The 17,083-nt window shown below is 37.7% G+C and overlaps 1 protein-coding gene across 10 annotated transcripts in view; it reads right to left on the bottom strand.

Moving 5' to 3' along the window:
* The window catches only part of SEMA5A (semaphorin 5A), a 318,800-nt gene that overhangs the window by 217,137 nt on the left and 84,580 nt on the right, over nucleotides 1-17,083 (bottom strand). For 7 of the 10 annotated variants that reach the window (XM_032442465.2, XM_015854392.3, XM_085537913.1 and 4 more), the window contains one exon: nucleotides 4,507-4,702. In XM_032442465.2, the coding sequence (XP_032298356.2) occupies nucleotides 4,507-4,636 (130 nt within the window). In that variant the 5' untranslated portion in view covers nucleotides 4,637-4,702. Of the gene's footprint in view, nucleotides 1-4,506; nucleotides 4,703-6,177; nucleotides 6,405-8,140; nucleotides 8,293-17,083 lie in introns of those variants that run through there. The other 3 variants (XM_015854395.3, XM_085537911.1, XM_085537912.1) reach the window with 2 other exon arrangements.

Raw genomic sequence — 17,083 nt, 5'->3', positions numbered from 1 at the left:
GAATCTTCTGAATTGGAAGGGACCTTTAAAGGTCATCTAGCACAACACCCTTGAAATGAATCTACAGCTAGACCTTATTTCTAAGGATAGGGCATTCACCACCTCTCTGGGAAACCTGTTCCTGTGTTTTATCACTGTTATTGTAAAAAAATCTTCTTTCTTATACCCAATCTAAACCTTCCTTCTTTTTGTTGAAACCATTTCCATTTGTCCTATCAAAAACAGACCCTGCTAATGAGTCTGTCCTCCCTTCTTTCTTATATCCCCCATTTAGAGATGTAGAAAGGTCACTGTCAGGTCCTTTTCAGCAGAGCTGTGCTCAGTCCCCATCTTGTACCAGTAGCAGAGGTTGCCTTGACCCAGGCGCAAGACCTTGCACTTTGCTTTGTTGATCTTCATGAGATTTTCCCAGGCCCACTGCTCAAGTCTATCTAGGTCCCTCTGAATGGCATCTCTTACCTCAGGTATGTTGATACCTTGGTGTCATCTGCAAACTTGCTGAGGGTGTACTTGATTCCACTGTCTATGTCATTGATGAATATGTTAAAGTGCACCAGACCACCATTTCTTAAACATCATCAAGAGAAGACTACACATCAGCCAGTTCCCTCAGGATTCTGGGATGTATCTTATGGCAACCCATAGACTTATGGATGTTCAGGTTCCTCAGGCAGTTGTGCATCTGATTTTCACTTACAGCAGGAGACACATTGCTCCCTGACTTCCCATATCTGATCCTGCAGGATTCATTCATGACACAGTTCTCTCACACATACACCTTCATAATACGTTGATACTCCTGTTATTTCATTACTTACATAAAGTTCCGAAGACAAACCTCTCTTACTCACCTTTTCCCTTGATTTCTCATCTGTTTTGCTTAACTAGCATCCCTGTAATTACTAGTCAACTACTGCATGCCCGCACTAGTAATGTTACCCAGCTATTATATTCTGTATTACACATTACACATAGATTTCTACACTGTTTCAAAGATTTACTGATTACTCCCTTCAGATTGTTTTGCTATGTACGAGCTACAGCTTTTCAGAATATTTTAAGTGAAGGAAATTTTTTTCAATGAGTTCATAAAAGCTTAGAAGCATCACAGATATGTACTGATTAATGATATATGTGTATATATGTGTATATATATATATTTTTTTTTCTTTCTTTCTACAGCAAAGGTCATTAGTCTAGCATAAAAAACATATTACCAAATCTCATGTGAGCAATCTGAAAATAAACAACACTTAAATACATAGTAGCATTCCACACATTTATTTACAGCAAAACAGAAATGTTCAGTACACTAACAGTGGCTACTCCATAAGATGCAACTGAAACTAGAGAACAGAGCAAGTCACTGTCCCCAAAATACCTCAGCACAGATAACTTGAAACTGAAATAATTCATTAGAAATCAAGTATGAGAGAACTATAGTAGTCTAAACGGCAAGGTAAAGCTAAAGAGTAGCTAAATTCAAGCTACTCTCCTATATGTTGGCTGAAATTTATGGATAGAATCAGACTCAATGCATTTTTAATCAATCTTTAGCATGCGGCACTGGTAATGAATCTAAATTATTTGCCTGCATAGCTGCATATACAAAACATGTAAATGAAACAATCATTTAGTTTGTTAAAATAAGTAGTTAAGTGCTGGAATTTTAACTGCGCTTCTTTAATTTACAACTTTGTGTATGTATGTTATGATAAAATAAAAAATTATAATTTAATTTAAAAATCTAAATTACACACATTACTTGAACACTAAGAAAACCAACTATTTCAGACTAAATCAGACAACTGAGTCTATCAACTAATGAGAGATAAACATCCTCCCTTCACATTAGACTGATCATTTGCAACTCCAGCTTAAAAAAAATACGACAAATTTACTTCACTCCCCAGTATATTGGAGGAAAGGACAATCAACACCATTACTCTTAAACCACTGAAACACCAGAACAACAAAAAAGTCTTTCTGTACAGAACCTTATAGAAAAAAATGTAAACTAATCTTCTTGACAATTAAATTTCATTAAAAACTAATTCATCAAAACAAACAAACAAAAAATACATGTGTTTTCTTAATGAAACAGAAAGAATGCAATAGGTAATATAGAACATCTCACTTCTTGCATCCTGAGGGATACAGCTACACAATATTTGGAATTTATTTTAAATTACAACACTAATGTAAAATCATTTCAATTCTAAAATATAAAAGACAATCAGATAAATTATTAAATGCCCAGGGTTTTTATAGATAGCATCCTTTGTTTCCTCAGCAGTTCATCCCAACACCCCAGAAAATAACTACTGGCTTGGCTACACAAGGAGTTCAGAGTAGAGCTCCAGTGCAAAAACACAATATGTGTGAGGTGGAAGCAGGGACAAAGTGATCAAGGAGGAATTTAGAAACACCGCATGGGCATGCAAGAATCAAGTTAACCAAAGTTCAAGGGCAGTTAAAACTTGCAAAGAATGTCAAGGCAACAAAAAGATCTCCTAGCTGCTACAACAATAACCAAAGATCAAACAGGAAAAATGTAAATCTCTTGCTGAACTGGGCAAGTGACCTAGTGCCAGCAGACACAGATCAGTCTTACTCAATGCTTCTTCTGTTTCAGTCTTCACCAACAAGGTCTCACAAGCCTCTGTATTCAGTAAAAGAGTTGAAGAACTAACAGTGGTAGATGCAGCCTGAGCAAGATCTAAGCCTGTAAAAATCCAAGGAAAAAAAACAAGCTGCATCTATGAACAATGAGATAACCAGCCACTCTGCAAATCTGAAAAGCAACAGAGAGGGAGAAATATTTCCAGTGACTTCAGGGAACAAAACATGAGAACCACAGGACAGCCAGTCTTTCTTCAGTTCCTGAGAAAGTCACTCTGTCTCCTTAGAATATTCTTTTACAAAAAATTGGAGGAGAGGGTGGTGACAATTAATAGTCAGTATGGATTTGCCAAAGCTATGTCAACTCCTGGTCTACCTGATTGCCTACTATAATAAAATGACTAGGTAAATGAGAGCAGTGGATGTCATTTATCTTAACCTTTCCAGCACTGTCTCATTGCATGCTAGGATGTTACAGCCTGTCTCCACGGATGGGAAATTAGGTGGATAAAAAAAATGCTGATTGGATGATCAGGCCTGGAGAGTAAATGTTTAATGACGCCCACTCCACCATGATGCTGGTAACAAGTGAAGTAGTCAGACTGATCCTAGGACCTGCTCTGTATAGCAAATATTTTAATCAATGACTAAGGGGACGCAAGGTAAGAGGTGACACACTATCAAGTTGGCAGATAACTCCAAATTCATTGATAAGGGCTGTCATCCAAAGGGACCAAATTGAGCTGGAGGAAAGGGCCAAGAGCAATATCAATTTCAGCAAGTACACAGGCTGAGGCCTGCACTTGAGAAGGAGTAACGCTTCCCAGTATAGACTGGGGATGAACTGCCTGGCTGGGGAACAGCTGAAAAGACCAGAATGTATTGGCAGACATGATGAAGCCAGAAGCATGCCTTTGTAGAAAAGAAGGCGAATGGCACTCCAAGCTTTATTAACAGGAGCATAGCCTGTTCAAGGAGACAGAATCAAGGAAAGAGATCACAGTATCAACAGAAGCATCAAAAATGTTGCATCCAGTCTGGGACCTCCCCATACATGAAGAGTGCTAAAAAAAACCTGAAACAATTTGCATGCCGTGTAGGAGAGCCAACAAGATTGCCAAGGATCTTGACAAGATGTCCTCCAAGTACATTCAGAGTGAACTGGGCTTTGTCTAGACTAGAGAAGGCTTTGAGGGAGACCTCATAGTGGCTTCCAGTACCTGCAAGATACTTAAAAAGAAGATGGAACTAGAATCTTCACAGTGCTGGATGGTGGAAGACGTCCTCATATAGAGTTAATTTTCCTCAAGCTGGCTACTATGATGCTATGTCTTGGATTTAGGAGAAAAACAAAGTTGATAACAGATTGACCAGTGTTATAGCTCTTGCTGAATAGTACTTACACCAAGTCAAGGAATTCTCAGCTTCTCATACGTGACCTCTTCCAATCTAAGCTACATACTCTATGATCTTAGCTTTATTTTAATCACAGAGGAAAATGAGTCACTCACTGTAAAATGACACGTACATTACCAAATTGCAAACAAACTTTGCAAACTTAGATGTATTCATCCTGTGTTGAATACAGTCCAGGTAATTTTTATTTTAATTTTTTTTTAAACAGCACTGAATGCACCTTTCTTTCATAACATGAAACAACAACAAACAAGAGTTTCCAGGAATTAAGAGATTACACATTCCTTAGCATAATTCTAAACACACACACACATATATATAAATACACATATATATACACGTGTCTGCATGTGTGTATTTATATATATATACACACACACACATATATATAATATTATATTATACATATTATATATATATATATTCTTTTTTAGAAAGAAGAAAGGACATATTGCTCTTACTCCTTACCTTTGTAAGCAATAACCGGGTGCACAGCTCTGTGACAGTGGATATCTTCTGTGTCTGGCTCCAGTATTCCTAATACTCCAAATCCTGCCAACAGCAGTACAAGAAGGCAGCTTCCTTTCATGGTGGTCATGCTGTCCTCCACAGCAGTCACTTCTTTTAACTAGACACGCTTCTTGCACTCATGGGGGAAAAGCACCTAGAGAATTCAAAGAAATTTACTCAAGCATAAGAGCAAATACAACAGAGAAATTAAACAATTGTTTAACCTTTTAAAAAAACAGTAACAAAATCATTAATGAAATGATTTTCTCTTTATTAAGGATTTGACTTTCTGATAGGATGCAATCACAACTGTTCCAATAAATCCCTTATAAAGTCATCATCCCTAAACAGTTTTGGAATATTAATTTCCTTTATCAACTGGAAGCATTCAAAAACTGTTATGTATTACATCCCCAGTCTGCTGGAAAGGTTTCATTTTGTATTTGGGAAAAATAATGAGCTTTTGTTTTGTTTTGTTTAGATGTAACAAATGAAATGGTACTTTGTAAAATAAAATCCATCCCATAACTGGGACTATTTTATAAGACATAAAGCAAGCTCTTGTTATAAATAACCTGTTCAGAGTACTTGTTAAACCCATTTTGCCTCATCTGCCTCCTTATAGATAATGAAAACTGAACACACACTTGGAAAAAAGAAATAAAGAAAAAACACTCTCAAAAAAATCATACACACACCAAGATACACACTGGCAACATTTTCACCGGCTCTCAGAAAGCGGAGTAGCAGACATGCAATTTCTGTCCAACCACAACACCATGAAGACATCTGTCCTTGCAGAACTGGCCAAACATGCAGCTTAGCCTGACACCTGAGGCTTCCCTGTAGGTTCCACTCTGAGAAGGAAACCAAACCTAATGCTGCTCTGTGCAGCCACTGCTGTTCCAAGTTCCACAGAACCACTTGGAGAGGATAAAGTTTCCATCACATCACACTTGTTATTATGCTCCACAAATCTTGTACTCAGGTGGGTTTTGTTTTAATTTGCTTTTATTATTATTATTATTATTTTTTTTTTTTTTAAGAGATAAAGAGATCAAAGGTAACGTTGGGTTGATTCTCTTTGCATTTATAAAAGGCTTTTTTCATGGGCTTTATGGAATGAATAGCATCATGTTTAAGCTTCCCTACCATCCTAAATGCATATAATAGAAAAGATACAGAGAACATCAGCAAACAACTGCTGGTTTGTGTTCACTTTGTCTGCTCCCCCTCACTCCTTTCTTACAAAGGAGAGTGTTTTGATTCCTTGCAATTATGAAGGAGAAAATAAATTGTTCTTTCATATTACTGACTGGTCTGCAGAAACAACCATCCTGAAGCGTGTATTTTTTGTTTATCTGCACAGCATGTACAGCATAGTGCAAATATAGTAGGACAAGGCTGACCTCAATGTTCTTACAATGTACTCTTGCTTTACAGAAGAGAGGTTGCTGGTTCTGACATTGGCCTAATCCCTGCCCATTTGCTGAGACTGATGACCAGGTTGTTTATTACATATTCAAATGCTGACGACTCCTTTCTAATAACCAAAATAATGTATTTAATTCACAAAAAGAATAAAATTAAGTCTAACTGCCATTATATTTTTAAATGGCCAACACTTACTTTTATAACAACAGAATATTCACGGTGCCAGTATTATCTGAAATCTTGCTCAATTCCTTCAGCTTTACCACAACAAACATTACAAGTAATAACAACCTAACAGTGTGATTCAAAACACTTTTGCCAGCAGCAGCTTCACCAAGTCCTGAAGGCTTGCCTGTTGATAGCACACTTTTTTAAGGCATTGTTGCCTTTTAGAAGAGGAAGACAGAAGATTCAACACAACTCTGTAATGGCAGAAATGTGATTATGCAAATTAATGGAACAATTCAGGAAAGAACATAATCAGCAAAATTGAATCAAACACATTTGATCTCATTGACTTTTAGTGTTTTATTAAATAAGATAAAAAAATTCTATTCGTCTAAATAACTTAAATGTTGAAATAAAGGATTTCAAACAAATAGATACTTCATAGTAAACACAGTGTTATAAAAGCTGTGCTCAGAGAGCAGAGTGGTTAGTAAACATTGCTCTAATACACTGGAACAGCCATCATAACATTAACTGTGCTTCTCTTACTACCTTATTTTACTGCCTTAAAAATCCTTCCAGCCAAGACCTGGACACATCCAATTCTCATGATTTGAAAGCAAAATAATTAGATAACAGGCAGAATACATCTGAGCAGCATGTGAATTTAATAGTAGATTTCAGCTTTATGCTAAGTTTGCTTACATTTCCTGGGGGAGGGGGAAGCAAGAGGGATGTTTCTAGCCTGTTAAATTCAGATTCCTACCTTTTGAAGTCATATATCTTATAATACCACATTCCAGTATGAATCTGTTCCTATAAACTGCTTGTGGCTCACAGCAGGCAATACCTGCTTATAGAAATTCTGTGCACTCAAGTAAAAAGGGGCATAAAACTCCTGTTCCAGTGTTTTGGTAGTTCATTTTCTGCAAGGATGACATTTCAAGCATCATGCACCATTCGGATCCAAATTCAACCAGTTTATGTGGGTAATATCATAGCTAATGGATATTATTAACTTACAGACAGCACCAGTGCATTACTACCAGGTTATTCTAATTCAAGTTTCTGTAAGATTATGTATGTGTATTCAGGAAGCAAAATGAGGGACAGATACCACATCATAGGTTTTCAGAAGCTGTTTTTCTTGTTCATAGTACAGCAGCAGCAATTCCAACACCTAGCAATGTGGTACTTTTATATTAAAGAAACAAATTTTATTTCCTTTAATTCGCAAAGTCCCAGAAATACCCATAAATATGTGAATACAAAACGGAAATAAATTAAATAAGAGAAAAATGAAGCATTAGTATTGGAAGCTCAGCCTTCTCTGGCCCCCTGGCTGTAAATGCTGTATACTTGTACAGTCATGTTATAGAAGAATTCTAGGGCAAAAACTTTTTTTCCTTGCCTCACTGTACTTCTTTCTCTTACTATACATTTCTCATATTGTGAAGGCAGGAAACACTCCCCTTCTCTCAAGCAAAATATCCAAAGACAGACTGTGAAGAAGAGGAAAGGAAGAAAGTGAATGTGCTTCTGATAATATATCTCTAAGATAAACAGAAAACTTTAAGTTTCTTTCTAGCTTACCTACTACCTCTATAAATTCATTAAACATACTAATCCATTAACTCAATTTCATTTAATTAAATGCATTCATTAATACATTTAAAATTACACTGTGGGTAACTGCAAGTAGAAGCTTACTTGCAACTCAGAAGAGTTTTGACAACCTTAGCCAGACAAGAGAACAGTAAAGCAAGCTGGAACCAGATGGAAATTTTATCACCAGGTCTCTCACAAGAAAAGGATGAGCTTTATGCCAGCTAAACAACTGGAAGACAGAAACTCACTAACCACTTCATTACCGTATGGTATGGACAAAGGTATAAAGGAAAAGGACTCTAGAAACCACAAACTACACTGACACACCAAGGGTACACAAAAATTAAAACATTTTAAAAGAAAAGAAAAAAAATACACACACCTCTGAGCACGTCTGAACAGCATGAAAAGACACCTTAGAAAAGCCTTCAAAAACAAGTTATTTTCCACAGAATTTGCAGGAATTAGATTGCTCCCTTTTGCTCATCCTGCAGTAATGGCCTCCAGAGAAGCTCCATCTCTCTTCTTGAGATCCTGTTTGCAGGAACAAGCACATATAGACAATACCTGAACTCAGTGCATGTACAGCACTGAAATAATTCAACAGATTCACAAGTCTTGAAGCAGACAATGGACTAGCCCCCTCTCCTTAATAACAGTGTGACTTTTATTCCAAGAACTGGCTGTTTACATTGTGCATTGGACCAACACCAGCAGAACATTAAACACAAAACTTTCAGGCTGGTTTCCTCCATTTCTGCACAATCTTTAGAGGCAAAACTCTCTCAACAGTGAAATAGAACTGTCAGCATTCTTCAGAATTGACCAGAAATAGCCTCTCTGACCACTTTTTAAACTATTGCTATACATTTAGGAATTGGCAAATTAGATGTATTAATTATACAGCTTTTCTAGCATGGCTTTTTACATTAGACTTCTGACAAGTTACAATTTGCAAGTCTCTAAAATAACACGAGGAAGCAAAAAGAAAAATACAGAATTAGAGAATTCGGTATATTATTCTATTTCTATATGTAAGGGAGTTTGTGCACTCTCCCTCATCCACTTTTTTGAACCTTGTTTGCAAAGAAGAAATGCAAGGTTCATTATTATTTAGTAAAGTACTATTTAGTTTATCCATGAGATACATTTGAAGAGGAAAAAATAATTCAAAACCTTCTTTATTGGCTGAGTGAACAAAAGATATCTATTGCTAAAGAGAAAAGTTAAGCGTGGAAGATTTGTAACAGCTACATTAGCTCCATACAGATTCATTTGAGACTGTTCCCTCCAACCACTAAATTCATCTATTCAGGATGCCAATATTTCTACAGTTAAAAACAAACAAAAGAAAAATTTCAGTCTACCTCTGAGTCTTCTTTTATTTGGCTAAAACAAGCTGCTGTGTAAGAAACAGAGTTGCCATGCAAACAGCAGCTGTCCAGTGGCAACAATGCTTTCAAATAATTATCTCTATTGATTCTCTGTCAGTTTAACAGCAATTTCAGTGCATGACAAAGTGAACTTACGTCAGTATAAGAATGGAAACAGAGTACAGTTAAAAGATGCTAGTTTCAGTTCATATGCAGCGCCTTCATTGCTCACAGAATCACAGAATGACCCGGGTTGGAAGGGACCTCAAGGATCATGTAGTTCCAACCCCCCTGCCTAGCAGGGCCACCAAACATACACATTTACTAGATCAGGTTGCCCAGGGCCCCATCCAACCTGGTCTTGAAAACCTCCAAGGACGGGGCATCCACAACCTCCCTGGGCAGCCTGTTCCAGGGCCTAACCACTCTCCTAGTAAAAGAACTTCCCCCTAACATCCAACCTAAAAGTTCTCTTCAGGTATTGAAAGGCTGCAATGAGGTCACCCCGCAACCTTCTCTTCTCCAGGCTGAACAAAACTAACTCCCTCAGCCTGTCCTCATAGGGGAGGTGCTCCAGCCCTCTGATCATCTTTGTGGCCCTCCTCTGGACCCTTTCCAAAATCTCCATGTCTTTTTTGTACTGAGGGCTCCACACCTGGACACAGTACTCCAGATGGGGCCTCACAAGAGCCGAGTAGAGAGGGACAATCACCTCCCTATCCCTGCTGACCACCCCTCTCCTGATGGAGCCCAGGATCCCATTTGCTTTCCGGGCTGCCAGAGCGCACTGCTGGCTCATGTTGAGTCTTTCGTCCATCAGGACACCCAGGTCTTTCTCTGCCAAGCTGCTCTCAAGGATCACTCCTCCCAGCCTGTACAGGTGCCTGGGGTTCTTCCGGCCCAAGTGCAAAACCTTGCACTTTGCCGTGCCTAACCTCATTAGGTTCACACGAGCTCAGCTTTCCAGCCTGTCAAGGTCCCTCTGAATGGCATCCGTTCCCTCCACCGTATCGACCGCACCACTCAGCTTGGTGTCATCAGCAAACTTGCTGAGGGTGCACTCAATTCCCTCATTGATGTGATTAATAAAGATGTTAAAGAGCACCGGTCCCAAGACAGAACCTTGAGGGACACCGCTCGTTACCGGCCTCCACCTGGACATAGAGCCATTGACCACCACCCTCTGTCTGCAGCCTTTCAACCAATTGCTTATCCATCTAGTTGTCCACCCATCAAATCCACTTCCCTCCAATTTGGAGATGAGGATGTGATGGGGGACCATGTCAAAGGCCTTGCTCAGGTCCAGGTCCATTGCTCATGTAACTTGCTTTGGGAGATCTATTTCACTTTCCCTGCCTACTTTGCTACACTTCTGGGACTGCAAAAGAAATAAAGTTTGATAGAATTATAGAAACTGCTCTGGACAACATACACCTTGTGTATAAGCATGAACTAGAAATAGAAGTACTTGGCTAATTACAGACTACATATCCATTACACTATTGCATTAGAATAGTGTTATGAATTCAACTGAATATGTTGTTCTGCATTATTACTACATGCTTTAAAATATTTAGCGATAATTATTTCCCCTTCAATTGTGTCAATATTACTAAAAATGTTAGTTTTGTCTACTGTACTGTTAGTGGGACATCTTAGCAACTGGTTTAAAGAACAGAACACTACTGCAAGTGATACAGCTAAAAAGGGGAAATGCTGTTTTCTCTTTAAAAAGAAAAAGCTCCCACAGTTGTGCACTGCTAGAAAACATTCAGAAAAACCCTGAAAACATATCAGCAGCTGCATGGTCATAACACTGGAATTTCTGAACACTCCTAGGACATCACTCAGTGCCTTTTTTCTGTAATGGCTTGATTTCACAAGCCAAACTCTTCAAAATTCATACAAGCCATTTGAGAGGAGGATTGCTAAAAAAGGAGTATATAAAAAATGCTGTATCATCTAACAAATGCATTTCAAAAGGGGAAGAGTGGCTGTAAGGGGCATAGAGAGGCTCCCTGAAAACAGAACTTAGCAGTCAGACAATATTACTTATGTTCAGGTTAAATATTATGAAAAAAAGAGCAGTGAGGCAGTGGCACAAGCAGCTCAGGAAGGTGGTGGACTCACCGTCCCTGGAGGTGTTCAAGAAGCACATACATGTGGCACAGAGGGATGTTGTTAGTGGGCACAGTGAGGGTGGGAATTTTCAGAAGATGTCTATGCTCTCAATTACCAGTGATGGCAACACCACAGGTGAAATCCATTAGTGAGAAGGGCTAGAGGCAGTTGGAGGCATCAAGGGTCCACATGAGCCTGGAATAACAGTGCTCTGCTCTCTTCCAGTAAAATATGCCAGTGTCTTTACTATGTACCAGTCAAATTTCATATGTTTCACAAATTAACTGTGTTCTTTTTTTAATCACCTCTCTCCTAACATTCCATAAATACAATTTCAAAACTCATTTAAATCTTGTTTATAAAAAATAGTTGTTCTTACCACTGTGATTAATTCTGTGTTCCTGTCAAATCCACAAATAAAAGCTACACCTCCTTACAATATCATCACTTTAAGATAAACCCCTTGTTCTAAACAGCTTTAGAAATACCTATTTATCACTCAGATACTCAATTAGATTATAGCAATAGTTCAAAAATAACCATTAAACAGAGTTGAATCTGGAGGCTCTGGACCTTCAGTGCAGAAGTTGAAATATTTGCCATCCTGTCTTATCACCGGACCCAGTAACGTAGACTGTTCGCTATGCAACTGACCAGGTCCTTCTAATTTGTATTCTCATAAAGCGAGACTCAGTTTCAATTAGCAAACTGATTAACAAGTTGCTTTAACTATTTTATTTTTTTTTAATGTCACCACTCATTGCTGCAGTGGCATGAATTTTAAGATCCGCAAGAGGCAGTTACCCATCACCTGTCATTGACTAACACAGTGAAAAACAAAAATCAATCCTTAAATTCATAGAGACAGTCTGCCAAAAGCCTGCTAAAATCTGTTGCTTATAGTGACAGCAAAAGAATATTCTGTCACAAAAGCTAGTTCTCCAGGGCTGCTCAAAGAGCTGCAATATTTGTGATAACCATGAAGGTAGCTTTCAAAAGATGAATAAAGCAAGCTTTTAATGATGCTTCAGATCTCATTCATCATGCTGTGGGCATGACTGTCTCATCTGTGGGCAGAATGCTTGAGGATGGTAGCATCCTTGTGCATGCACCAACCAACCCAGCAGGTCCATACAGAACAGAATCACAAAAGATAAGAATAAAAGTAGTTATACCAGTACAGTGTCAGTGAAAATTAGAACAAAACCACAAGTTTTGGGGGGTTTATTTTTTCTCCCCTACTCCTTCTCTGTTGACTAATCCTTAGTTTCTTTCCCCTTACAGCCAGTCTACTGCTATGGTCACCCAGAACAGCCTACCCAGCGCATTGCTAGGGATGCTAGGGATGTCCACTGATTTTCTGTCTGGTAAATAGAAGTCAGTCTAAGGAGACAGATGGAGAAATGCTAAGGGATAACACAGACCTTCCTTTAAAAGTAACTTTAGAGAAAAACAAAGAAATAGTAATCACTGCTTGCAAGTAAAGTCTGAGCAACAGAGAAAGTCAGAAGAAGAACCAGAGGAAGTTTAGCGGCTAAAGGGAAGAAATGAGATTAGAGAAATGAACCAAGAGGGAAGAATCACCAGGCAGTACAAGGACACAGAGGGGACAAACTCTAGTGATTCAAGATCCATTTACACTCCCTTGCTTTTCTTCTTTTCCTTTCTATCTATACCAAGCTCACCTTCTGTTTTTTCAGTTGAAACTCTTACTGGAAATCTACATGCCTTTTTCTTAGGGTCCAAGTCCAACACCATCAACACAGCATATAACACAAGCTGATCTACAGAAAGAAAGGGGAAAACAGTTCTCTTACCAGTTCACATAGTTGTACAGTACTCACAGATACTGTGAGAAATAGCAGTTCAGTAGACAGCCCTTGCTCCAGTATTCTGATGAATGTAAAAGTGACAGAGCTTTGCAAAGGGACTGAGCACTGACAAGGGCCACATGTGGGGCGGGATCCTTGCAGCCCAGCCTTGTGTCCCTGAACTCTGCAAAGATCTGAACCTGCACTGCATGACATTCATAGGCTTCATTTTACTAACTTTTATCGCTGTGTGGTACATACAAACCCATAGTTACACATTATTTATAAAATCTAGTGAAAAGTGAATGTCTGACTGCAAAGCACAGAAAAATGCATTGCACAGCCTTTTTCAGATCACATACTACAGTGCCTAAGCCCTAACTGCAATATGAAATAGTGCCCAGATACCCAGTCCATTGCATTTTGTCTTTAATATTCCCTCACTAATCTATTAGAAAGACCTACAGTATGGAAAGATATATGTCTCCAGATTACAACTGAATCAACAAAGACTTCAGTATCAACAGACTCCCCCAGACATAAAATAGAGCTTCTCACAACTGCCATCCTTTACAAAACACAATATAAAATTAAGCTTCAGAAGTTTTTATTATTTTAGCCAGCAAGGCTGCTAGTCACTCTTGTACAAATGCTTCCTAAATATCTCTGATATGTTCCTGAGGGATAAAATATGGCAAAAGAATATAAAGAAACATATACTTTCAGAGGCCCGGTAATACTGACCCAGAATGAAGATGCTCTACAGCTCATTAAATGAAAATTAATTTTGAAAAATCTTAGTTATCCATTAAACTTGAATGCAATACAAAGATGTAAGTCCACTACACTGAACAGTTATTACTAAAAAAACAAGTGACCAGAATATTATTTTTTAATATTTATTTTTACCATATTCACTAGCAAACATGGCCTCAGCTCAAGACCTTCATTTTAGGATATGTAATTATGTTTATTTCACAAAAACAAACACTTAAGAGAACAGCAAAAAATGCCTTGCTTTAAAGGGAAACACTTCAATGAAGACATTTCTTGAGCAGCCTTCAATCACCTATTCTTTCCAGGAGTGAGACAACTGTTAACTTACTCATTGCAACATACTGGTAAAAACGCATACACACTCCTTGAAAGGAAGCCACAGAAAATGTTAATTGTCAGTTTTCTCTAATGGGAATCAGTGATGCATACTGAACCACAATCATAACTGCAAGTAAGACTGCGATTATTATTCTACACTATCAATGCATTGATACTACATTTTATATAAAAACTCATCATATTAAACAAACTTGCTTGTAATCCAGCCATGAGTCTTGCCTTCTACTGTGATCTTTACCTAGATGCAAGTTTGATGCAGGAGATAGTATAGTTTAGGATGCTTTGTCACCCCTCACATCACTGAAAACCATATTGTGCTGGGAACTACAAACGCAGGTTTAAAAGCATGACTTGAGTGAACAAAAATGCTGTAATTGATGACTGAGCTGAATTGCATGCAATGGAGCAGCAGAAGACAATGCACTTAGATAACCAGCTGAAAATATTTGGCTAGAAAAAGAATATATTTTTGGTCAATAGCAGAATGAGGAAGGTAAATGTTGGAGTTAGGTGAAAGTTTTTATACAATTTCAGGTTTGCATGCACAGTGACTTGGAAAATATGGTAACATGAAAGTAATGCAAGTTTAGTTCTTGAATTCTAGATAAACTGGGAAGAGAAAACACAGATTTGAGTAGTTTTTGTTAAATAATTAAGGCAGAAGTTCATCCCATCACATTATCATTGTAGCCATCTGGAAAAGTATTTTTGTATTTACAAGCTGCACAGGAAAAAAGAAAATTTGTACATGGATATAATTAAAAACTGAAGCAAGATGGTAATAAAGCAACTTCAAATACTTGTGTTCTTTGGGGGGGGCTGTTTTGGTTTCTTTTAATCAAATACCTAACTGAAAGCTGTAGAATGAAAAGTCTAAAAATTAATAAATAAATATCTACTGTTTTGTAAGTCACTGTACAGAAGTGCTTGATAGTACTTGGAATTAACTTTCCTAATGAATATTGTTTCAAAAACATTACGTTAAATCACAAATATAAAGGAGAAAATTGTACTGCTAAAACAGAACTGTCAGAGGATATTCTGCACACTAATACTAGGTAAACTTCCAAAATAAAGATTGTGTTCAAGCAGTTACTACTTAGAAGAACTGCTGAAGGAGCTCCAGAATGTCATGAAATGACTGCTTCAGTCAAATAATTAAGGAAAATTTAATCTTCTGTTGTGTTTGGTTCTACTTTTTTGGGTTGTTTTTCTTTTTGTGTTTTTTGTTGTTGTTGTTGTCATTTTTGTACAATTTTACAGAGCAATGGCTTTTAAACAAATTTCAGCAATTCACAATGGCCACAACTTTGACAGATGAGATACAGTGGAAGAAATACACCTTCTGAATCCACTCTCTTCTGCACACAGGCATTTGCAAACACATTTCAGATTCCCACCTCTTAAGTCCTTCTCAGCCAACTATATCTTCCCATTAATAACTAACAGCCACTCTCCTTATATCCACACCTTAAGCAACAGTAAGGTTTATCACGCTGATACAAAGTGGAGACTCAGACCTCTGATTCCATACCACTGCTATGGAACACTTCTTTTCCCTGTCTCCTCATTTATATGTAGTTTTTCCATCAAGACAAGCTCTCAAAACACCTATTCATCTCACCAATCTTCTGGTTACAATGTCAGTTCTTGGATAGGTAATAGAGATAGTATCCTGAGGAGAATACTCGAGTGAACTGAACCATGCAGTCTCTATGCAACAATAACAGAGAAAGCCTGGGGTAAGCAGGCAACTATCCCACTTTCCTTGATCATTACCATTATCATCTCAAAGATTACAATTTAAGTTTTTTTTCTGCTTCAGCAAAAGTTTTCCCATGCATTTATGTCAATGTTATATGCAAATTAAAGAATTTTAATGTCTATTCCAATCCTATGATTAACGTACTGTTCAAAGGGAAGCATCTATTTTATTTTTCCATACTGTATTTATTTACATAGATGGCAGTGAGTCCCCAGCACAAACTGCCAGGAGGAGGTGCAGATACCCCATCCCTGGAGGTGCTCAAGGCCAGGTTGGGTGGGGCCTTGGTAAGCCTGAGCTGATGGGTGGCAGCCCTGCCCACAGCAGGGGTTGGAGCTGGATGGACTTTAAGGTCCTTTCCAGCTGAAGCCATTCCATGATTCACTAATTCCCACAATACTCTTCCATATCAGATTTTTTACTTAGATATCTAGTTCAAATGAGAACTGCAGCAGGAAAAACATAAAAATATCTTTTATATCACATTCAGTTGTGTTAATATTCAGAATATTTGAAGACATCATGCAAGCCTGTATTTTTTAATTAGGAACATTAAATATGTGACTAACAATTCTATCTTTTGAAGATATCTATCAGAAGCATATAAAACCTTCATAACCAACCAGAAGCTAGAACAACCAATTTGAAAGGAAAATACTGGCTCCAGTTGTATTTTCCCAAACCATCATCTACCTTTGGTTAATTTTTCACTATGTCTCCCAAGACCAGAGACATATTTTCTACCTTCTGCAAAGGATCAATTTCATAATCATTTTCCTAAAATACATGAGGTGAAATTAGAAGCAATGAAATCCTGTAAGATTTCATCTGTAGAATGGTTTTTAAGAAGATCAACTAAATTAAAAGATGAAAGGTAAAGTTCCAAATTAACATAATGCTTACACTTAAAATCACATGTATTCACATAAAACCGTCTCATAGATATCAGGAAATATCCCTAAGAATGCCTGAGCTTCCTAGCAATGCAATCTTGGTTCCTTCTGCTAGATAGGGAGAGATAGAAAAAGAAATCCTTCTAAGGAGAGAAAAAAAAAAACAACTAGTTGATTTTCTTCCTCCAACACCATTTTTAAAAATTTAAGTTACATTTTGTTTAGAAGTAGTAAAAACTGACACAG

Source organism: Coturnix japonica, chromosome 2 (assembly GCF_054131305.1).
Source record: "Coturnix japonica strain WE chromosome 2, WE-NBRP24, whole genome shotgun sequence".
NCBI classification, from domain to species: Eukaryota; Metazoa; Chordata; class Aves; order Galliformes; family Phasianidae; genus Coturnix; species Coturnix japonica.
Note: the sequence above shows the minus strand (reverse complement) of the source record. Positions and strands in the feature narration are given on the sequence as shown.